At 39.7% G+C, this 24,967-nt stretch overlaps 1 protein-coding gene across 3 annotated transcripts in view; it reads right to left on the bottom strand.

Annotated features, from left to right (window-relative positions):
- Positions 1–24,235, bottom strand: part of SALL2 (spalt like transcription factor 2) — a 60,442-nt gene extending 36,207 nt beyond the window's left edge. For 2 of the 3 annotated variants that reach the window (XM_073671125.1, XM_073671127.1), the window contains exon 1: positions 23,767–24,235. In XM_073671125.1, the coding sequence (XP_073527226.1) occupies positions 23,767–23,839 (73 nt within the window). In that variant the 5' untranslated portion in view covers positions 23,840–24,235. Of the gene's footprint in view, positions 1–4,942; positions 5,260–23,766 lie in introns of those variants that run through there. The other variant, XM_073671126.1, reaches the window with a different exon arrangement.
- Between the last annotated feature and the right edge of the window lie 732 nt (positions 24,236–24,967).

The following is a 24,967-nucleotide window of genomic DNA, read 5'->3' as shown; positions in this document are numbered from 1 at the left end:
TGTTTATTCTTTCAACTACAGTAAAATATTCTCCTATGGCAAAAAAAACATCATCATAACCTAAAAATTTAAAAATTCATAGTTCCTGTTTTTTTCAACTAAAGCAGTTTCATTGGTTATAAAATCACAGACTATGTAATATTCATTAAAGGGAATGTGTCCGGCGCCCCGTGCCCCCAGAACCAGCAGCAGTTGGGTCTGCATATTTAAACTCCCTGCCTAACAGTCCCGGTATTATATTACACACATAAACTGATCTTTTGAAAAAGTACACTACCGTTCAAAAGTTTGGGGTCATTTAGAAATTTCATTATTTTTGAAAGAAAAGAACTTTTTTTTTCAATGAAGCTAACATTAAATGAATCAGAAATACACTCTATACATTGTTAATGTGGTAAATGACTATTCTAGCTGCAAACGTCTTGTTTTTATTGCAATATCTACATAGTTGTATAGAGGCCCATTTCCAACAATCACCACTCCAGTGTTTTAATGGTACATTGTGTTTGCTAACTGTGTAAGAAGGCTAATGGATGTTTAGAAAACCCTAGAAACCCTTGCACAAGTATGTTAGCCCAGCTGAAAACGGTTTGGCTGATTTGAGAAGCTATAAAATTGACCTTCCTTTGAGCTAGTTGAGAATCTGGAGCATTACATTTGTTTGCTCTATGAAACTCTCAAAATGGCCAGAAAAAGAGAACTTTCATGTGAAACTCGACAGTCTATTCTTGTTCTTAGAAATGAAGCCTATTCCATGCGAGAAATTGCCAAGAAACTGAAGATTTCCTACAACGGTGTGTACTACTCCCTTCAGAAGAGAGCACAAACAGGCTCTAACCAGAGTAGAAAGAGAAGTGGGAGGCCCCGCTGCACCACTGAGCAACAAAACAAGTACATTAGAGTCTCTAGTTTTAGAAATCGACGCCTCACAGCTCCTCAACTGGCAGCTTCATTAAATAGTACATGCAAAAAGCCAGTGTCAACGTCTACAGTGAAGAGGCAACTCCGGGATGCTGGCCTTCAGGGCAAAGTGGCAAAGAAAAAGCCATATCTGAGACTGGCTAATAAAAGGAAAAGATTAATATTGGCAAAAGAACACAGACATTGGACAGAGGAAGATTGGAAAAAAAGTTTTATGGACAGACAAATCAAAGTTTGAGCGTTTGGATCACACAGAAGAACATTTGTGAGAAGCAGAACAACTGAAAAGATGCTGGAAGAGTGCCTGATGCCATCTGTCAAGCATGGTGGAGGTAATTTGATGGTCTGGGTTTGCTTTGGTGCTGGTAAAGTGGGATATTTGTACAAGGTAAATGGGATTTTGAATAAGGAAGGCTATCACTCCATTTTGCAACGCCATGCCATACCCTGTGGACAGCGCTTGATTGGAGCCAATTTCATCCTACAACAGGACAATGACCCACAGCACACCTCCAAATTATGCATGAACTATGTAGGGAAGAAGCAGGATGCTGGTATTCTATCTGTAATGGAGTGGCCAGCGCAGTCACCAGATCTCAACCCCATTGAGCTGTTGTGGGAGCAGCTTGACCGTATGGTACGCAAAAAGTGCCCATCAAGCCAATCCAACTTGTGGGAGGGGCTTCAGGAAGCATGGGGTGAAATTTCTCAAGATTACTTCAGCAAATTAACAGCTAGAATGCCAAAGGTCTGCAATGCTGTAATTGCTGCAAAGGGAGCATTCTTTGACGAAAGCAAAGTTTGAAGGAGAAAATTATTCTTTCTAATAAACATCATTATTTCTAACCTTGTCAATGTCTGGAGTATATTTTCTATTCATTTTGCAACTCATTTGATAAATAAAAGTATGAGTTTTCATGGAAAACACAAAATTGTCTGGGTGACCCCAAACTTTTGAACGGTAGTGTATGTCTAAAGTTCATTTATGATATGTAAATGAGGCTTTGACTAGTCGATGGGGCGTTAGTGTCCCCAGACTAGTCAGCCCACTTAGCATGGTATGACGCCCTTGTGGTCGTGATAACATTACTTACAAGCACCGTCGCCATTTCCAGCACTATACAAACCTGCTTCTTTCCCTCACTGCATTGATCCTTGGAAGCCGGGTGAAGGTGTCCCAGCTTCAAAGAGGTGCACTGCGCATGATTGGAAGTAAAAAACTATTGAATCAGATGACAGGTTCCCTTTAAGACCAGGCACTTTATGAAGGGGACCATCACCCCTATACCCATGACCTAAGCATTATGATTTACTATATATAATGTATCAAGGGATGTATTCTTAATGAACTTACACAGTATGTACTCCTGAAGAGCCTATTTGAGGGGAAACGCGTCAAATTAGGCATACTATGTACATTATCTGTCTGGTTATTGATGACATTCTCTGTATATATTATCTTGTGAGTTATCTTTATTTAGTATGATGCACAAGAAGGATACCTCTTTAATCCATTACATTATGTTTTACAATGTTATGGGTATAAATTGCCTATAGCCTCTTGGCATATTACATTTCTTTTTCTTTATGATTTTTCACTTTTTGTGGTGTACCAGATTAATATAGCCGACATTTGGTTTTAATGAATATCAATAAAGTAATGGCTTAGATGTGTATAGTCTGAGAATTCATATTGAACAATATACAGGGTGGTCCAAAAGTAGGTGGACAGAAAGTGTAATAAGGTTATGAAGGGGGAGATTTATCAAACATGGTGTAAAGTGAAACTGGCTCAGTTGCCCTTAGCAACCAATCAGATTCCACTTTTTATTCCTCACAGACTCTTTGGAAAATGAAAGGTGGAATCTGATTGGTTGCTTAAGGCAACTGAGCCAGTTTCACAGATCTAGTTTTCACAGATAGATCTCCCCCAAATCTGTTTTCTTTTCAGATAATTCAGATAACACATAATGGCAAATAATTTAAATACAGATCAAAGAAAATGGATTTTAACAGAGTATTGGAAATCTCAAAATGCTGAAACCGTTAGAGCAAATTGGGTTGAAACATTTGGTGTCAATGTTTGGGGTGGTATTTCAAGTTTTGGTGTTTTAGGACCAATATTTTTTGATGGAACAGTCACAGGAGATAAGTATCTCGAAATTCTAATGAATTAAGTTGTTCCCCAGTTACAGCAACAGCCTAATTCAAATGACCTTTATTTCCAACAAGATGGGGCCCCTCCACATTATTCAAGAGTAGTCCGCGAGTATCTTGATGAAACATTTCCTAATAAATGGATTGGCCAAAGAGGCCCATTGATTGGCCGGCACGTTCACCAGACTTGACCCCAATGGATTTTTTCTTTTGGGGAGTACTCAAGGACAAAGTTTATAGTCGAAAACCAAAAAGTGTCAGTGATTTGAAAAATTACATAAGAGATGCATTTCAAGAAATTAATACCCAAAGAGACTTGTGCAAAAAAGTCGAAGCGTAAGAGGCAGACTTCAAAGCAGTGCAAATTGTAATGGAAAACAGTTTGAGCACCTGCGTTGATAAAATTTAAGGGCTTTTGTATTATTGTTCAGAATAAAATTTAATTGTCAATGTTATGCTTGTGTTAGTAAATATAATTTTATATATAAATCCAAATAAATGTTATTATTTTCTGGCCACCTACTTTTGGACCACCCTGTATACTAAGTTTATACAATAATTCAGTTTCATTGGTTATAATTAAAATATTAAGATTTGAGAGTCCTCAATATAGTAATATTTTTCTATCTACTGCCTAACACAGTACAAAAATATATATTTTCCCTGTGTTATAATTAAAGGGATTTTCCCATGAGAGACCTTAATGGTATATCCATAAGATATGCCATGAATGTCTGATAGATGTGGATCCCACCTCTTGGACCGACACCTATCTCCAGAATGGTGGTCTCCTAAAATAAACACATTTACTCAGCTATATTTGGAACTCCAATAGCAATGAATGGAGAGAGCCAATGCATGTGATGCCATCTCTTCACTTACGGGTGGTCAGAAGAAAGCTGGAATAGGGATTTGGAGGACCTCTGCTCTGGAGATAGGTGCTAGTCTCACCTCTAGAACATGAACCTATCTGACATTTATGGCATATCCTTTGTCTATTCCATAAATGTTTCTTGTTAGACAACCCCTTTAGGCCAGGGCTACACGGCGACGTGTCACATGAAATTGAAATCCGAGTGGCGCATTGCAACTTTGCATCCTGTGACACCAAGTCGCAAGTATTTCCAATTGTTTTGGATTTTCTTTCGCTAGTCGCAAGCGGCTTACTTGCGTCAGACTTCAATGCAATTCACATGCGGCTGCCACTTCTCTACAATTTTGACATATTTTTACAGCAAAATCACAGCTGTAAAATAGTCATTCGACAGCAAGTCACAAGCTGGATGGACAATTTTTTTATGTCGCTCAACATTTCTGAGAATTATTGTGGCATGACACCTGTGACTGTGTAGCCCCAGCCTTAACTTGACTTATTCTTATTGTAGCTGATACAGATAAATATTAGTACAATAAACACTTACTATAATTATCTCCTCATGACTCCCCTGTCCATGTGCCCTCTGAGGGTATATAGACATCTTAGAGAGGGGTCTTCTCTCTATGAGCCAGGATGGAGAGTTGCTCTCTAAGCAGGTATTTTTGAATGTCTCCTATGAGTGAAATATCTTTGAGGAGATGACTTCTAGGATATTTGCCATTAGTAAAATTATGATAAGTATTAATTGATTTTACATAACAATGCTTGGTCTTTAGAACCACTAGCACAGACATGGTCATAGAGGCTACGCTCTACTTGATCCTTCCCCATAATCTCCCTCAGCGTCAATATTTCATATCTTACGGCACTACACATTACACATGTGATGGATCATGCTATTTTGGAATGGAAAATCGGTATGCAAGTCTGGCAAACCCTCATTTAGCATAAGGCATAAGTGTACAAAAAAAATTAGGTTGTATTCACCTGTCTGATCTTGTTTCCTCCAGGATAAGAAGATAAACCTTGAATGAGATGGTCTGACATTATATTTGTTCAGAATTATTACATTTTGCTGGTTGATAGAATCTATCTACCGATTTCTGCAATAGCACACCATGTAAAGGTGAGGTAATTTTCCTTTGTATATATCATATAGTATAAAGAATTACTAAGCTAACTGTACAATTCATTTCACGCTACAAGCTGGTCAGGTAAGGCCGCAGCACCCACCCTTCTAAGATGAGCTGCAGAAGACCAGTGCGTAGATGCCTGCTCCTGCTTCACTCACCCCCTCCTCTCCTGCTCTTCTCCCCCTCCTTCACTCACACTTTTTCTCCTATTCAGATCCTGGGAAAAAGATTTTGCAGCTGGCTGAACTAAGGTTGTGAGTCACAAAAGCCCCCTCTCATCACAGGGACAATGCAAAGAAAGTGTCCCAACCCAATGAGCTGAGAATGGAGCCAACCCCCCTGAATTCCCATCCGAGCTTTGCTGCTGATTCTACAAGCCAGAAAGGCTTTATCTCATCCACACTGTGTGTGGCCTTGCATTAATATTGCGCCTTTGCGAGATGCCAACATATTCCACAGTACCTTGGAAGAGGCAATTAACAAAGGAGCACTGGACACTTTCTAAAGCATGTATATTAGAATGTTCTAAGCCTGTTCATATCCACACCGCTTTATGTTCTTGTATTAGTTGTTAAGGTAATTATTAATGGACCACGTTAATGTAATAGTAATTCAACTTCAAATATACTTTCCAGGCTAGCTGACTTCTCGCTTTAGAAAAATCACATTTATGTGACTGAATTAGGGCATCCAGTTGCAAGATATTGGCATTGGCCCCGTTTCTTCAAAGTGTTCACACCAGAATTCTGCCATAAAACACTTTGAAAAATTGCTAAATTTTTGCACAAAAATGGGGAAAAAAATCGACTTTTTGTTGTTTTCACACCACATTTGGACAGCTCTGCGAAGTGGGTTAAGCTTGACCAGGACAGTACCATGGACCGGACCATGGCAAAGCCCACCCAACATATTCATCTAAAGTCCCCGACTCTAGTAACTTTTCTGGAGAGGCACACGGGTGCATGCCTTTGATAAGATGTGCCTAATTCATTAAGGGCCATGCGCTTCTTAATGAATTCCTGAATCTGTAGCAACTCATTCCTGCATGCCATTCATTAACACTCGTATATGAAATGTATAAACTGGAGCAGCATTTTGGGCATACAAAATGCTGGCATTTTTCATTTCATTGTTGGGCGAATGGGGTCACACACCCATCCAGGTTCGGACTGGCCTACCGGAGAACAGGAGAATTCTCCGGTGGGCCCCTATGGAAGAGTAAGCTACTTATCCCCAACATGAGCAGCAGTTGGCCAAAACACTAATTTACTATGTACAGACAAAAGCAGTATATCATCATTCATTCACTCATTCAACAAACTACCTAGTTTATTTTTATATAGAAGCAGAAGTAAATTTGTGAAAGAGGGTAATATAGTATTTGCATGAAGCTGAACAGTGGGCCCCCCAAGTCAATGTTACGGGTGGGCCCTTTCCACCCCAGTCCAACACTGAACCCCACCCAACCTGGCCCCACCCATTTCATCAGAGCTGTTTCAAACTGGAGTGAAAACACCAAAACTACACATGTGCAAAAATTTTGCAACATTTCAAAGCTTTTAAGTGAGTTTTTCCAGAAAGTTTATTCATTGTGTAATGGAACATATGCAGCTTTGGGATAAACTCATTTTTTCCGCTCATTGCTTACTACTACTTTTAGCAGCAACTTTTAATTGTTCACTCCTGGAACCTGAGAACCTGTCCTGTTCATGTAATGATCAAAAAGGAGGCCAGTTTGTTACAATTGAAGGCCTTCATAACTGTTTTGTAGTGAGTCATACTCCTGAGTAACCATCAGTCATACACCTGCGTAAGCATCACATAACCAGGACAGAGTTAATAAATGAATGTTTCTATTGAAGGAAGCATTATTTGCTGAAACCAAAATTTTCCTTAGGGCAGGTGCAGACAAGAGTGTATTCTCTCATCCGAGAGAATCAGGTCGATTATGTGTAAGGGGATGGACATATTGCCCACATTCCCCCTTGAAGAACAAGTGTGTTATTGTAATGTGTCATGTGAATAGTGATATGCGTTAATGATGTATGTTGTTTAACAGATGGGAAAGTAAGAGAAAATGGTTGGGACTAGCCCAAAGTAGGAGGGAATAAGCTGAAGGGACAGAGACAGCTTCCTGTCAGGAAGTTAGAAAGGGCCAAGAGTGTATAGAAAGAGGACCTAAGGTCTAATGTGAGCAGTGCTGCATGAAGTGGGTGTCTCTAACAAGAGAGGAGACAGAGATGGAGGATAGCGAGATCCTAGCGGAGAGAAAGAGAGAGAAGTGATGGAAAGAACAGAGTGATGGATCGATAAAAAGGGAATGGGTCAGAACGCCTAGAAGTACATCCCAGAGCTTATAATGCACAGAGGTAACGGGCCTAAGCGAGACAGAGTATGTAAGACTAAGAGAGTGCCCGGGCGGAAGTTCCAGAGCATAAGAGACAGAGAAGATAAGTACCAGCCATATTTGCAATATAGTTACCTAGAGGGGAAAGAAGACGCGGAACCGAGGGTTGACTATAGGACTCTTGCTAAGTGGACTGTAGTACGGAGCTGAGTTATGGTGAAGTAGAGAAGAACGTTGAGGATAAGAAAGTAAAGAGGAATAAATTGAAACTCTGGGTGGAAAATGCTCCTTATTACGAAGGAAACGTTCATAAAGTTGTGTACTCGCTATTTACTGTATATTATCGCCTCCAAGTTAACTTTGAGTAAAAAGTTTATATTTGACTGGCGGTCTCCCTCATTGAACATCTGGTGCTGGCCAACCCAAATCATCGGTTACTTGCAGCCTGCAAGGGTGTACTGTCCCCACAGCATAAGTCCTCACACCCAGCCAGGACCTCCACCTTCATGCAACGTGCAAGGGCACAAGAGACAAGTACATCGCCCATGGCTACCGCAATGTGCCATATTATATATGCAAATCACACTCTGATCAAACTCTGATCAAACTCTGATCAGAATATGAGCATTGTGTGATCCGATTCTTTTGGATGAGGACTTATTTACCTGCACACAACCTCTGATCCTCACAAGATCTCCTTCTCTACTCCCCTCTTATCTCCTCTACCCACAATCACATACAAGATTTCTCCCATGCATCCCCCCTACTCTGGAACTCTCTATCCCAACATATCAGACTCTCGCCTACTGTGGAAACCTTCAAAAGGAACCTGAAGACCCACCTCTTCTGACAAGCCTACAGCCTGCAGTAACCCTCGCTCCACCATACCGCTGCATGACCAGCTATAACCTCACCTACTGTAGCCTCATCCATCCCTTGTAGATTGTTTGTGCATCCTTTGCAGGCAGGTTTCTCTCTTCTCTTGTACCAGTCGCTGACTTGTATTGTTCAAGAATTATTGTAATTGTTTTTGCTATGTATACCCCCTTCACATGTAAAGCGCCATGGAATAAATGGCGCTATAATAATAAATAATAATAATGAGGAGAATATGGAGAAAAAAATGTCTCCGTCTTCTCCATTCTGTCAGTCTCTGGAAATCAGAATGCACTCTGATATCATGTGAGTTCAGCCCGATGTTTTCCACACACTCATTGACTTGCATGGCTAAGGGCAATCCGATTATTGAATCAAACTCGGGCATGCAGCGGCCACATAGTATAACTTTGGCACTGGTGCAATTCGATGTTCTGTGGGATTGCACTCAGACCATTAATATGGTTGTCTGCACCTGCCATTATGTGAATTAATTTATCCTTCCAATTCTTTTTTATCTCTTTATTAATGACCTTGTGGATGGGATTGAGAGTAAAGTGTCAGTCTTTGCTGACGACACCAAACTATGTAGGATATTAAAGTGTAATCTTGACATTACAATATTGCAAAACGATCTGGATAAGATGACTGAATGGGCAAACACTTGGAACAGAGTTACTAGAAAGTTGGAAGAATACAATTGTCCAAAATGTCTTGGTTTGCTGAAGCTTTAAGAGTTCATGTCACTGGAACTATTGGTCTACCAACCCCTAAGAACACCTGAAAAACACCATTGTATTATCCCTCATTCACAAAAACCAGATTCACCTATCCGCCTTCCAGGTGATTTGTCACTTCAAAGGTCAACATTCCACTGCTCCAGAGGCCAGTGGTGGTGTGTTTTACTCTACTCCATTCACTTGATGATGTAAGGTTTGCATGCAGCTGCTTGACCATGGGAACCCCTACTATGAAGCGCCTGATGCAGAGTTTGTTCTTGCTGATGTTAATGCCAGAGGAAGTTTGGTAGTTATTGTCAGCTGATTGATTCCGACTTTTATGTACTATGTACCTTGTGGCGCCCCTGAGGGTTTGACCGCCACAGGGATGCTGCACTTCTTTAATGGGGTGGAGTCTTCCTCTGAGGTAAGAACAGTGTGATAGTCGTGACCCAACCTTTGCATCCAACACCACATTTCTCCACCAGAGGGGGCTACTATGCACTAGGTGCTGCTCCCCTGGTTACAGGGAGACTGGGGAACCAAGAGTTAGGGGAACCAGTTAGTAGGTGAGGGTGGAGGACTTACAAGTTAGTTACACTTAATATTTCATATTTAATAGATTGCCATCTTGGCTCATTGTCTTTTGGATGTCATTTTCATGGTGATCTCCCTCCCTGAGCGTGGATCCTGTGTGGACCTGCAGCGGATGGAGTCACGGCCCTCGTACCCTGGCCTTGGGTCGAGGGGCAGGTTGCAGATAATGAAGGTCCCAACCCGGTCAAGGACCATAATCAAGAAGGCCCAGAGCTCGAGAGTGTAGCTCCATAGCAAATGGATCCCAGGGAGGATGCAGACGGAGCGGTGTACGCCACCTGTCCTCGCCATGCTGATATATTCAGAGGGAGTCCGGCTGCAAGAGGGGTACCGGCCCCCGACACCCGACCTTGCTACTCCATGTCCTGGTGGGGAAAGCCCGGTAGGCCCTGAGGATCCCATCGGGTATCGGACGGAGCGGAGCTGCCACCTGTGCCCTTGTTCTGAGAGGAGCTCAGAGGGAGACCCGGCCTATTTCGCACACACAAACGGACAGGAAAGGATTCGGTCTGTAGTTCAGGAACACTCTGGTGTAGGGTCCCGACTGAATGCTGGACTTACTCGGAGGTTGTCGGACCCCCGTCCCTGGTGACCGCAGGACTCCGCTGGGAGCAGGGAGTTGCCTTCCTTCTGCCAACTCTAAAGTGAGTAAAGCCTTGGAAGTTCACCCCTATGGCCTCCGAACTGTTATTTCTGCGCCACACCGCGAGACACGGCATCCGTTCTCCTCTACTACTACCCCCTCCATCCTGTCCCTCTGACCTGAGGCCTCGCTCTGCCTGTGGGGAGTAGCAATAACTTTGGCCGCCATAACACCATGCCTCAGCGGACTACAGTGGCGCTGGTGGCCTTCACCAGGTGCCACAGGTGGCGTAGTCGTAAATCAGCCACTCAACCCGGATAAGCCCACACCATCTCCTTTTAATGTGACGGCCCTGAGCACGGGTCGGGTCCGGGCCACGGCTGCACCCCATCTCTCCATCACGGGACCCAACTCCGAGTCCCCCATCTCCCAGGGTAAAATGAAGGGCTTTTTCGAGTAAGAGGCGTCACATACCTCATCTCTCAATGACCACATTCTGGTCTGCCATTTGGCTGAATTGCTGTGGTTCCTAAACTTTGTCATTCTTCAATAGTTTAGTTCACAGTTGATCATGAAATATTTAGTGGGGAAGAAATGTAATGTATTGGCTTGTTTCAACGGTGACATCCTATTACAGTATCACACTCAAATTCAATCAGTTCATTAAAATAACCAATTCTTATGCAAAAGTTTGTAAATGCAGACTGCATGGCTAGGGGTTGGATTTTACACACCTGTGGCAATGAGACTGAATGAGAAAGCTGATTTCAATGATTGAAGGGAATGTGGCACCAGGTTTTTTGCTGCCTCTTTTGAGAGCAGCATGATGCAGTGGCAGAGATCCTGATTCCAACAATGTATAACTTCCTGGGCTGCTTACTGCAGTTTTGATGAAAAGTTTTATGTGCTGCAGACCTACCAGTTCTCTAAATGCTGAGCTCTGTATAACTCCACCACTGATTGGTAGTTTTCTACCAATACACTGTACACTGTGCATAGGCAGAAAGCTGCCAATCAGTGGTGAGGATGAGGATAGCCAGAGCTCATGAATATGGATGACTACATAGCTTCAGGTTTACAATCCCTCTCAGTGATAATCTTCTGATAAAACAATCTACTATACCAAGCAACCTGTAGCATCGGCGTCTCTGCCCCCTGACAGGCAGAGACGCCGCCCCCCTTACCGCCGCGCTCCTGGCCCGGCGTCTTCCGGCTCTCCTGCTGCTGCCGTCCTAAGGAGTCCCCGGCCAATGGCGGGAGGACTTCTCATATAAAAGGCACCTCCTCCAAAATGGAGGTGCCCGTGCAAGGTTGAAGCTCTGTGTACTAATTCTGCTTCAGCCCTCAGGTCCCGCTGCTAGTCTGACTACCAGTCCAGTCCGCCAGCCTGACTACCAGTCTATTCCGCCAGCCTGACTACCAGTACAGTCCAGTCCGCCAGCCTGACTACCAGTCCAGTCCGCCAGCCTGACTACCAGTCCAGCCCGACAGTCTGTTTACAGCCCAGCCCGCCAGTCTGTCTATGGGCTTGGCCAGTCCGCTTATCTGGAGCCTTTACCTGCTACCTGTCTCCGCCAGCCAAGTACACTCTCCAGCCCGACGGTCTACCTGCGGTCCAAACCCGCCAGTCTGTCTATGGGCCAGGCTTGCCTGCCTACCCGGAGAACGTACCAGTTACCTGCCAGCCTACCAGCCAGCCTACCTTGAGGCTCCTGCCAGTTACCCATGGTGTCTGCCAGTCCATCTACCCGGATCACCCGTCAGCCTACCTGCCGTGCTCATCTGCTGTACCGGTCAGTCCCTGCCTTCTGACCCGTGGGAGTCACCTGCTCTCATACAAGGACTGGTCCAGAGTAGCACCTGGTCCCTCTGCTCGGTCCTTCCCTGGTTCACGGAGTCGATTGAGCCGCCGTGCGACCTTGGTCAGTCCGAGTTGATACCTAGTTACGCCCCTCTGGTCCCTCCTTGCACCGCAGCACAGAGGTTCCACCACCCGGATCCGTAACACAACCTAGTAAATGATACATCACTGGGATTGGGGTCTTTGCCCCTACATTTTGCAGCTTTCAGAGAAAGTAGCAAAAACCTGGTGACAGAGTCTCTTTAAGGAGAAACTCTGATCAGAATGAGCATGTTAACCTGGCCACATCATGAAATAGTGGCTACATAGCTGGGTAAAATATAGTATTTATTTTTAATTTCTCTTCTCTGTTGCAGAGATATGAGCTTGTAAAGTTTAGGTTCTAATTTGTTATACTTCACCTGGGTGTTACCAGAGCAGCCCCTATTCCATGATGTGGCCAATTTAACATGCTCAAACTGGTGAAATGCCTACTTTAAGGCTGTGTTTACACATTAGGGCAGCACGATCCTGCCAAAAACAACATAGTTTGTTGTGATTTTCAGAAATTGCTGTTATCACAGTAAAAAAACTAACTGTGGCTGCTAGATGTAGACGGAGCCTAAGGCCACAGTCACATGTTCAGTATTTGGTCAGTATTTTACATCAGTATTTGTAAGCCAAAACCAGGAGTGGGTGATGAATGCAGAAGTAGTGACGTGTTTCTATTATACTTTTCCTCTGATTGTTCCATTCCTGATTTTGGCTTACAAATACTGATGTAAAAAACTGAACGTGTGAACGTGGCCTTAGAATTGTATCCCAATACTTTTGTCCATATATTGTATCTGAATCTGTTTCTGCGGTATATGTATGTACAGTGGTGTGAAAAAGTGTTTGCCCCCTTCCTGATTTTTTATTCTTTTGCATGTTTGTGACACTTAAATGTTTCCGATCACAAAACAAATTTAAATATTAGACAAAGATAACACAAGTAAACACAAAATGCAGTTTTTAAATGAAGGTCTTTATTATTAAGGGAAAAAGAAATCCAAACCTACAGGGCCCTGTGTGAAAAAGTGATTGCCCCCTTAATCTGATAACTGGTTAGGCCACCCTTAGCAGCAACAACTGCAATCAAGCGTTTGCGATAACTGGCAATGAGTCTTTTACAACGCTGTGGAGGAATTTTGTCCCACTCATCTTTGCAAAATTGTTGTAATTCTGCCACATTGGAGGGTTTTCGAGCATGAACCGCCTTTTTAAGATCATGCCACAACATCTCAATTGGAATAAGGGCAGGGCTTTTAGTAGGCCACTCCAAAGACTTAATTTTGTTTTTCTTAAGCCATTTAGAGATGGACTTGCTGGTGAGTTTTGGATCATTGTCCTGCTGCATAACCCAAGTGTGCTTCAGCTTGAGGTCACAAACAGATGGCCGGACTTTCTCCTTCAGTATTTTTTGGTAGACAGCATAATTCATGGTTCCATTTACCACAGAAAGTCTTCCAGGTCCTGAGGCAGCAAAACAGCCCCAGACCATCACACTCCCACCACCATATCTTACTGTTGGTATGATGTTCCTTTTCTGAAATGCAATCTTACTTCTATGCCAGATGTAATGTGGGATACACCTTCGAAAAAGTTAAACTTTTGTTTTGTCAGTCCACAGAATATTCTCCCAAAAGTCTTGGCGATCATCAAGATGTTTTCTGGCATAACTTAGCTGAGCCTTTATGTTCTTTTTGCTCAGCAGTGGTGTGACAACACAGCTTTTCTTATTATTATGCCAGACAAATTCAGTAATCCAGGAGCTATATGCTTTTATCTTCATGTTGACTTTTGCATTGGTGTTCTACTTTAGTTGATTAACACAGGCTATTGTTTGAATAATCCTGAATGTTGACACCCGAGTTAAGATGTACTGTAAGATATTGTCTGCAAATCTTGCAAGATAGAGACATGGAGCAATACTGTGATAATATGCTGATTATGTATTATACCAAACCATGCGAGTTGATTAAATGCTCAAACAATGAGTCATGAGCCCCTTCCACCTTGATCCCTGACCCTTGACCTGTGAATGATGGCTGCAAGGACAACTGTGATCTATAAAAAAGGGGCCTCTGCCTCTATTCTGTGTCATTCTACAGCATGACAGCTTAGGGGACTTCGGCCCAAGCTGGAGGAATACCGATTGGCTCCATTGACCATTGTTGAACCCTCAGAGACGTCTTGAAGAATACAGGTTGGGACAAACAGGCCACCTGGCCCCAGACCTCACTGCCCTTGGCTAGTTTCATAAGCTTGTCGTTACCTCCTCTCTTTGGGGGTCCGCTAAAAGCGGGTGCCACTGGTGGGGGTAGTCCGCCCTGGAAGCCACGAAATTGCAGCTATTCTATGTGTTTATTGTCCGTGTTGTAGTGCAATAAAGTATTGCCACACTGTTTTACCCACACCCTGTGCTGTCTAAGTAGTGTTACGCCCACGGAAGACCCCGGGTCTTCACATATTAATATGTGAAGACCTGAGGTCTTCCGTTGGCGTAATGCTACTCAGACAACACAGGGTGAGGGTAAAACAGCGTGGCAATACTTTATTGCAACACAACATGGACAATAAACACATAGAATACTCCCAGCAAATACCCAAGATGGTACAACATTACACAGTCTCACCCTTCCTTCTCCGCCCGCCTGGGATAGAACAGCTGCGACTTTGGAGACTTACAGGGCCAACTACCTCAACCAGTGGCACCCCGCTTCTGGCAGGCCCCCACAGAGAGAAGGTAGCCGCAAGCTTAGGAAGCTTAGAAGGTACAAGGCCAGGAGACCCGAGGGTCCCAACCTGGCCTCTCCGAGCGTTTCCATGGAGCCAGATGACCGGCGGGTCATGATCTCGCTTCTCCGAATGTCTCCATGAGTTCCAGGCGACGGGTAAGTCCTTCCTGGCAAACCGAAACAACATATCCATGGGGCCAGGTGACTTCCTCGTCCCAATTTGGTCTCCCCAAAATGTATCCATGTCTCTCTGATGGTCAAAGGAGCAGTTCCAAATATTTCCAGTCGGGGCCGACACCCTTATGCTAGAATCATGTAAAATCCAAATCTGTGTCTCTTTGGATGCCATGCAATCCATCTACTTTCCTGAAGGATGTCTCTCAATCTCCTTGTAAAGTCTTTCTGATTCTCCTTCATTCTGCTTGCAGCACTACAGACATCCCTGTTTATATTTACATCTGTGTAAGGTCATCAGTCACAGGTAAGAAGTAAAGGTGCTTGGCTCACCAGGTCTCATTGTTTGAGCTAATCAATTTACATAGTTGGTATCACAGGGGCTATTGTAAATAAACCTGTAGCTGACTTTTAGTACAATTTGTCATTAGCATAGTAAACATGATTGTTTTCAAACAGATAGAATTCAGCATTCAGGATTATACAAATAGCATGACCTTTTTGATCAGCAAGAGAAATACAAATACATTTATAAGTCAACACAACACAATAGTGTATTTCTCTTGACTTAACAAATCTAATCGTCTGGCTAATTAAGATTTTAAGCTGTATTGTCACAAGTGGTTTTCGTATTGGAACTCTGCCATGCATGCCATTTTTGCCCAGTCTCTTTCTTAAGGTGGAGTCATGAACACTGACCTTAACTGAGGACTGACTTAACTGAAGTTCTTTGGATGTTGTTGTGGGGTATTTTGTGACCTCTTGGATGAGTCATCGCTGCACTCTTGGGGTAGTTTTGCTCGATCAGCCACTCCTGGGAAGGTTCACTACTATTCCATGTTTTCGCCATTTGTGGATAATGGCTCTCACTTAGGTTTGCTGGAGTCCCAAAGCTTTAGAAATGGCTTTCTAATTTTTTTCAGATTGATAGATTTCAATTACTTTGCTTCTCATTTGTTCCTGAATTTCTTTGGATCGCAGCATGATGTCTAGCTTTTGAGGATCTTTTGGTCTACTTTACTTTGTCAGGCAGGGGCTATTTAAGTGATTTCTTGATTGAGAACAGATGTGGCAGTAATCAGGCCTGTGTGTGGCTACGGAAATTGAACTCAGCTTCCCAAAGATGTGATAAACCACAGTTAATTTATGTTTTAAGAAGAGGGTGGGGAAATCACTTTTTCACACAGGCCCCTTCAGGTTTGGATTTCTTTTTCCCTTAATAATAAAGACCTTAATTTAAAAAATGAATTTTGTGTTTACTTGTGTTATCTTCGTTTAATATTTAAATTTGTTTTGTGATCTGAAATATTTAAGTGTGACAAGCATGCAAAAGAATAAGAAATCAGGAAGGGGGCAAACACTTTTTCACACCACAGTATTTCTACAAACCCTATTCATCACAGAAATGTTTTCAACAAATCTGTGTCTGTCACAGAAACCTGAAAGTAATAACTTAAATTCAACACTCTCAGGGCTCGTTCACACAACCATATTTTTGGTCGAGTGGTGTCCAAAAAAAATGGACCACACTTAAACCAATGTTATTCAATGGGGCAGTGCTGACAAGCGATTTTTTTCACTGACTGAATTTGTGTGTGAAAATAATCACAGTATGTACTAATTTCTTCTGTAAATCGGATGAGACTCACACATTCAGTCAATTGGATGCCATATGAAACAACAATATAAGCAGCTATTTTTAACGGATGAATACCAGTTCTGTAACATAGGAAACTGTAAGGCCATGTTCACACGTTCAGTATTTGGTCAATATTTTACATGTGTATTTGTAAGCCAAAACCAGAACTGGAACAATCAGAGGAAAAGTATAATAGAAACATGAGCTTCTGCAGTTATCACCCACTCCTGGTTTTGGGTTACAAATACTGATATAAAATACTGGCCAAATACTGAACATGTGAAGGTGGACTTATAAATGGTATTTCAATGAGTAATTGCTGCTACTGTAAAAAAAATGGATTGAATACGGATTACATACGGATGACAAGTGAGAAAAAAAAGTGTCTGAGTTTTCTGAATGAAACTGATGATTTTTTTAAACGGTCGTGTGAACCTGCAGACAACTACAAGCAAATTAATGGTTTTGGTTTTTATTGAATTTGCGTTTTTCCAATTTACAATAAAATATAGTGGGGACCAAAAGTTTTGTATTTTTTTTTAAAGTATGATTACTTCTGTCTGGTTGTTGTGATGCCATTCCCTGGTGATTTTAGTAAACCGGAAGCAAATAGTCGTCAGCTATAAGGACAGAAATTGTGCTTGACATTGTTTTATCCCTTTATGTGTTAGTTTTCAACATTTGCTGGGCCACATTTTTTGCAGATTTTTTCATGGGTAGTCGAATTTTGGCTAAATTTTTTTCTTTATGTGTGTGTTTTTAGGTTAAAACATGGCAAAGACAAAGCCAAATTTATCACCAGATTTCAGGAATTTTATTATTCTGAGAGTGAAGTCAGGCTAAAGCCAAAAAGAGGTAGCTATGTAATTCAACTGATCAAGTGTTCCCAGAGTCAAGGGTTACGTATATCAGAGAAAGAAAAAGAAGGTTATGGAACAGATGACAAACCTAGAATTGGACAACCATGGAAAACTTCCTCCAGAGATGATCACATTATTAAGAAAAAGTCAGTATCTGATGTCAAAAAAATCGCTGAACAGATTTTGCATGAAATGATCGAAGAATATGGGGTCAAAGTGAGTTGCCAAACTGTGGTGCGACGGCTAAGAGCAGTAGGGTTGAATGCACAAGTTCCAGTCAAGAAGCCTTTCATTTCTGCAAAGAACCGTAAGGTCCGACTTGAGTTTGCCAAAGAACACAGCCATTGGAAAGAGAGACAGATTGGTATAAGGTGTTGTGGTCGGATGAATCCAAGTTCTATCTGTTTGGTAGTGATGGCAAGCACTATATATACCGCCCAATTGGAAAACTTAATTATGTAAGGTACCAACCACCCACAGTGAAACATGGTGGTGGCAATGTCATGGTTTGGGGCTGCTTTTCTGCATCTGCCATTGGCCCTCTGCATAGAATTAATGGAAATATGAAAGCTACAATGTACAAGGATATACTGGAGAAAGTAATGCTGCCACATGGTAAAACCAAAGTAGGCAGGGGATGGAAATTCCAGCAAGACAATGATCCTAAGTAGTGTTGAGCGAATTTGTTTGGCATTTCAAATTTGGGTTCGTGTTCGGGGTTCCGGCTTGTTCGCGCCAAAATATTGGCTCCGCCCATGAACATCTATGATTTGCCACACTGTCACTCAGATGTTAACTGTATGACAGTGTAGCAGATCAGGGATGTTCGTGGGTGGAGCCGATTTTTTGGCGCGAACAAGCCGGAACCCCGAACACAAACCCAAATTTGAAATGCCGAACAAATTTGCTCAACACTAATCCTAAGCACACATCCAATTTAGTGAAGAATTGGTTAGCAAAGAAAAATGTTTGCCTGTTGCAATCGCCAAGCCAATCACCTGATTTAAACCCTATAGAGCACCTTTGGGATGAGTTAGGGTAATGTCCGTACCCATAGCAATAGAGATGAATTGTTTGCAGATTTGCAAATGGAATGGACCAAGATCCCTCAAGATGTCTTGAATACCCTAGTGGCTTCAATGCCCCATCGCTGTGGTGCAGTAATTAAAGCAAGAGGTTATGCTACAAAATACTAAGTTACACATTGTAAACAATGAATTACTCTCTATGTTGTGATCAATAAATAGTATATGCAAAACTTTTGCCCGTCAGTTTTCTTTAATAAAATTACCATACCTATATTCAAAAGCATTTTGGGTAAAATTAAGGTCCTGCATGATGACAACTTCATGCACTTTCAATTCATTGCCAGGGAAATGGCGTCACAACAACCAGACAGAAATAATCACACTTTTAAAAAAAATGCTAAACTTTTGGTGGCCACTGTATGCAACATGGAAAATATCTATAATGGATTACAATTTCAATGATGACTCATGTTACTTTATGTTCATCTTATCTGAGCCATCTCAGAACTTATAAAACATGTAAAGTTTGTGGTCCATATCCGCGCTGCCAACTTGTAAAGAAACGCCGGACGCCAGAAGTATTATAAAATAATGATTTCTTTTATTTTTCTACGCGTTTCAAAGTGTAACCCACTTCTTCTTCAAAGATTAAAAAACCATATCAACACTTTTTCTCTGCCCTTTTATTGCACAAACTGTGTGTTTGTTGCATGGCCCATCATTTGACATGTCAACAGACACAAGACCTCCCTGTTAAATGACCGGTGACCCACAATCAACCTTTAATCCACAACTTAATATCAAAAATAAAGTCTCATAGGGAGTGGAAATGAACAGATAGACTAGCATCCGTTAAAAAAAAAAATCCGAATTCAGAAATCATCGGAATGAGCCTCAGAAGCACCAGGCACATGTGCAGTGAAATGACATGGCTTTATATGTGCACAGCACTGGATTTGTAAGAGCAGGCTTGAGTCCAGTTTTTAGGGACCGTTCAAGCTAGAATGGGTATATTTAAGGTATTGACACGGTGACTATTAATCCAATAGGTTTTACCTCCATGACTCATGACTACTAGTAAGTACATCATGCAGTTACTGATAATACAGATAGTAACACATATAGAAAGTTACTGAACTATGGTACAAGACAGTGGCACTGGTTTAGGGACTTTAAAGGTAGTGACAGATTCCACTTAAGGTATTCGCATTATGTCCTTTTCACTCCTAGTCTCTAAGACAATATGTACTGCAGTGAATTCATTACATACTCAGAGATGATGGAGAATGGGAGAACCGACAGGAGCTACATAATTTGTGAAAGCTAAAAGACTTTATGATTAAATGATTGTTCTATAAATCTACTAAAATTGGCTTTCGCCTCAAGAGGAAATTTCAATTCTTCATGTCTATCCTCCACCAATATTATTGAAAATGTCAAGTCTAAGAGGAAAAATTCTAAATTTAAGATATGATGTACAATACAAAGTTATATTGTGGTACCGTGTTAGCCAGAAAAATCGATGTAAATACTTTTATGCCCAAAAATGACAGAAGTATTCTTGGAGTGATACCCTTATTGGCAAACGAGAATTTTTTTTTTTTTCTGGTCAGGAATACTTCTGTCATTTTTGGGCATAAAAGTATTTACATAAATTTAAAACAATAAGGCAATTGCTGTTTATGCACTTTACTAATGATTAATTTAATCTTTTCTAGCTTTATAGTCAGCGTTTCTGCTCTTACATTTAACACAATAGCAGACATTGTATAAAGACTATCGGGAACAGTATTGTGAATTTGGCCTTTTCACAGTTCACTCCCTAAACTAGTAGGTGAGCGAACGCTGGAAAAGTAAGAATCCTTCTTTAAATGTATATTATAATGAAAGAGCTGTACAATATAATTCAGGACGATTTAACCAGTAGTTTTGCTGAAGTTGGCACTGGTGTTATAAAAGAAAAACAAGAACTGGGCTCAAAGAGAGGAGAATTCTTATGGAGACTGATATACTTATGACTGCGGTATCCATTTCTGAGCAGAGACCCTATATGCTTCAGGCCTTAAAGGTATACCTAATAAAAGGGACATTACGGACACTGATGACAAAATATTGCACAATGTTGGTGCATTTATTAAAGTGTTTATTGGTAAAAAAAAAACAAATACTTAGTTACTTTAGAATCAGAAATTCCAATCTTTATTAAGGTTTTTAAGCAATTCACTAATTCTTTCATTCTATTAGAAGTTTTCCATTTGAAAACTACCGTATTTACGTTAAGCAGACGGAGGCAGAAACTTCACTCTTTTTCCATCCATTGAATAAAAAGTGAAACGTTGAAAATAATTCAAAATGTAGATGGAGACTACAACATTTTAGTGTTAATGTGAAATAGTTTAACATTGTTTAGACTACATTATCATTTGTATTAACATAGTCTTGTAATGTTTTGCACAAAGACTACAGAGAAACACATAGTGTGGAGGGTAAAGAATAGGGAAGTGTCTTAGGATAGACTTGAAAAATGAGATTTAGATATTATAGGTACTGTAAATAGATAGGTAAATTCTCTATACAGTTCCTGTAAATAGATAAATACTACAGATGGATATTGAAGAGATACACGTAATGTGAACAGAGGCTAAAGATAAATACTGTAAATACATACTATAGATATATACAATAATGTAAATAGATATAATATATATATATATATACACACTATAGATAATAGATACTATATATATGCTGTAAATAGATACTATATATATACTATAAATACTGTAAATAGATACTATATATATACGGTATACTATAAATATTGTAAATATAAATTATATATACTATAGATACTGTAAATAGATACTATAGATATATTATAGATACTATATATATTATAGATACTGTAAATATAAATTATATATATATACTATAGATACTATACATAGATACTATAGAGAAACACTGTATATAAATAGAAACTGTAAATAGATACTATAGATATATATTATAGATACTGCAAATAGATACTATAGATACTGTAAACAAATACTATAGATATATACTATAGATAATGTAAATAGATAATATAGATATATATTATAAATAATGTAAATAGATCCTATAGATATACCCTACAGATACTATAAATATATACTATATATACTATAGAGAAACACTGTATATAAATAGATACTGTAAATAGATACTATAGATATATATAATAGATACTGTAAATAGACACTATATATACTATAGATACTGTAAATAGATGCTATATATATACTGTAAATAGATGCTATAGAGAAACATTGTATATAGGTAGATACTGTAAATAGATCCTATCGATATACTCTATAAATACTGTAAATAGATACTATCGATATACTCTATAAATACTGTAAATAGATCCTATAGATTAATACTGTAGATACTGTAAATAGATACTATAGAGAAATATTGTATATAGGTAGATACTGTAAATAGATACTATAGATATGTACTATAGATACTGTAAATAATATTCTCAATAAATAACACTGCATATAGATAGATACTGTAAATAGATAATATATATATACCATAAATAATGTAGATACTTTAGATACATACTATATAGGTAGATACTGTAAATAGATAATATATATAATGTAAATAAATACTATAGATAAACAATGTATAGATAGATACTGTAAATTATACTCTAGACATATACTATAGATAATGTAAATATATATGGATATATACTGTAGTTAGATACTGTAAGTAGATATGATAGATAAACACTATAGACAATATAAATATAGATAAAAATTGTAGATAGATACTGTAAATAGATGATATATACTTATATACTATAGATGCTGTAAATAGTTCCTGTAGATATATACTATAGATACTGTAAATAGATACTATAGATGTATACTATATATACTGTAAATAGTGTCTATATATACTGTAGATGCTGTAAATAGTTCTTATAGATATACTATAGATACTGTAAATAAATGCTATAGATTAATACTGTAGATACTGTAAATAGGTACTGTAGATAAAAACGATGAATACATACTACAAATAGATGCTATAGATAGATACTAGATAAATAGTATAGATAGATACTATAGAGGGATATTGTAAATTAATACTATAGATAATGTAAAAACTATAGATACTGTAAATTGATACTATACAAATATGCTGAAAAGATAGTATAGATGAATACTGTAGATTGGTAGATAATATAGATAATTACTGTAGATTTATAGATGCTGTAGATATTATAGATGGATACTGTAGATAGATACTTTAAACTGATATTATAGATAAAACCATACATATATATATAGCTTCTCTAGACATATACTATAAATATAAAAAAAATGAGATTGAAAACTATAGATAAGTAGTGTTGCATGTGAATATAGACAAGAACGATTAGCAATAGTTTGAATAGACTAGTACTAATGAATCATTCTGATGATGTAAGTTGGAAAGTTCTGTCTAACAAGTCAGGGAATATTTCTTAATGGCTCCAGATATAGGAGACGCCGAGGTGCTATATACCCTTTGTACTGTATGCTGTGCACATCATCACTGAAAGTATGTGATATGAAAAAACATAAAATCCACTACATCAATATGCTGCTGTTCTGGCTATAAGGCCAGGTTCACACTGAAGAATTTTTGATTTGTCTTTTTTAGCCAAAACAAGTAGATACATGGCAGATGAGACAATTTCCCTGTACACTTGCTCCTTGTAGGAGCCTCATATTGAAGTACCAAAAAAAGAAATAAATGTAGCAATAGCAGTCTTTTGTGAAGGCAGCTCCACAAGCTGAGTCCTGTCTCACATATAGCCTTGTAATGTAATCTACTTATCTGCTTGATGACATTTGAATATTTCCATGGAAACAATACTTCTGTCTGTTTATCTGCAGTCCTATGTAAAACCACATATAACACTTCTCAGTTTAGGATATAATGAGGAAAATAAAAGCACCAAATGACTAAGAAATGCTTGCTTTAAGTGTATATGGTCCTCTATGTACATTGCTGTTTATAGCTGCCACAAGTTACATCCAAGTGGACTAGAGGAGCTTAGTCTAAAACTTAAGAGTTGATAGCACTATTTTCAATATGAGTTGACAAACTTTTCCCATGAGACTAATAAGATGGGAAATAAGACAAGCAGGGAATTGTTTCCTCCTTACATCACATTCTCTCTGTCCTTACCATTCTCTGAAGAGGTCGAGTTGTCACAGTCAGAGATGAGCTGCTGAGGTTTTCTCTGTTTCCTGCGTGACATTTCAGCCACACCACGTCCACAGAACAAGTGCAGAACCTGATCTGTGCCTGCTGCTTCACAATAGATGAGACCCTCCTTTGTTCCCTTCCCTGCTCAGTTCTGGATGTCACTCATCATATGTAGTCTCTCTCCTTCATATCATTCTATCTTTCTATCTATCTATCTATCTATCTATCTATCTATCTATCTATCTATCTATCTATCTATCCATCTATCATGCATACAGCTATCCACCCTTCACAAATGTGCTAGGAACTTTCTTTGTCTGTCTCCCTGTAGCATATTTAATCTCACCCTGTGTTTGCTTTATCTGAAGCCCCTGTCCCAAACTCTCCGGCACATCACAGTTGGTCAGCTACTAATCAGACACTCCTACTTTCTCCAACTCCCACTTAATGTGACAAATAAGGCAAGAATTCCATGAAATTGACTGATTGCCCCTCTGAAATGGGTGCCTAGTCCTCCCCCCAGAGTCACCTTCCTTTTACTATAGAGGACAGATTGAAGAATGTGGCTTTGTGAAACTTCTATATGATAAACCCACAGATTTTAATGTTATTTCACGGTCAAGCAATCGATAATGCAGCAGTCACTTAAAGTTTTGACAAGTGATAGACGGAAAGAATATTGCTACAATTACTATAAATAGTATTGTATTACTCTCTATATACTTATATACTCTATATAGCTAAACTATGCTCTTTATAAATACTTGCTTCTTCATAAGTTTCCATTTTTTTCTATTATCTTAATACTTTTATCTGCACTCTGAAGCAAAACTAATATGGACTGTCAAGACATCTTAAAATAAATCCTTTACAATCTCAAAGTAGCCCTGATGTTTGGCTGGAACAACAATGCCAAACATGCTGTTTGAAGGCATCAAATCCTCCAAAAATACTTGTTAATGCTGATCGGGTCAATAGTGCCACATATGCCCCAATCCTGTTACTTGTCCTAAAGGTTGTTTGGGATGATTATTTCTCACTGGAGCAATAATCATCATTGGCCACGCTAAATAAAAGATGACCCTACACATAAGGCTGAGTTCACATCTATTCTTCAAGTTAAAATGGCAGGCACCACAATGGACCTCAAAGTGCCCATTATAAGTCAATGGAGTGCGGT

This window comes from Phyllobates terribilis, unplaced genomic scaffold, assembly GCF_046119375.1.
Source record: "Phyllobates terribilis strain yellow unplaced genomic scaffold, ASM4611937v1 Scaffold_1__5_contigs__length_1240528914, whole genome shotgun sequence".
Lineage (NCBI taxonomy): Eukaryota > Metazoa > Chordata > Amphibia > Anura > Dendrobatidae > Phyllobates > Phyllobates terribilis.
The sequence above is the reverse complement of the archived record's forward strand: the minus strand, read 5'-3'. Positions and strand labels throughout refer to the sequence as shown.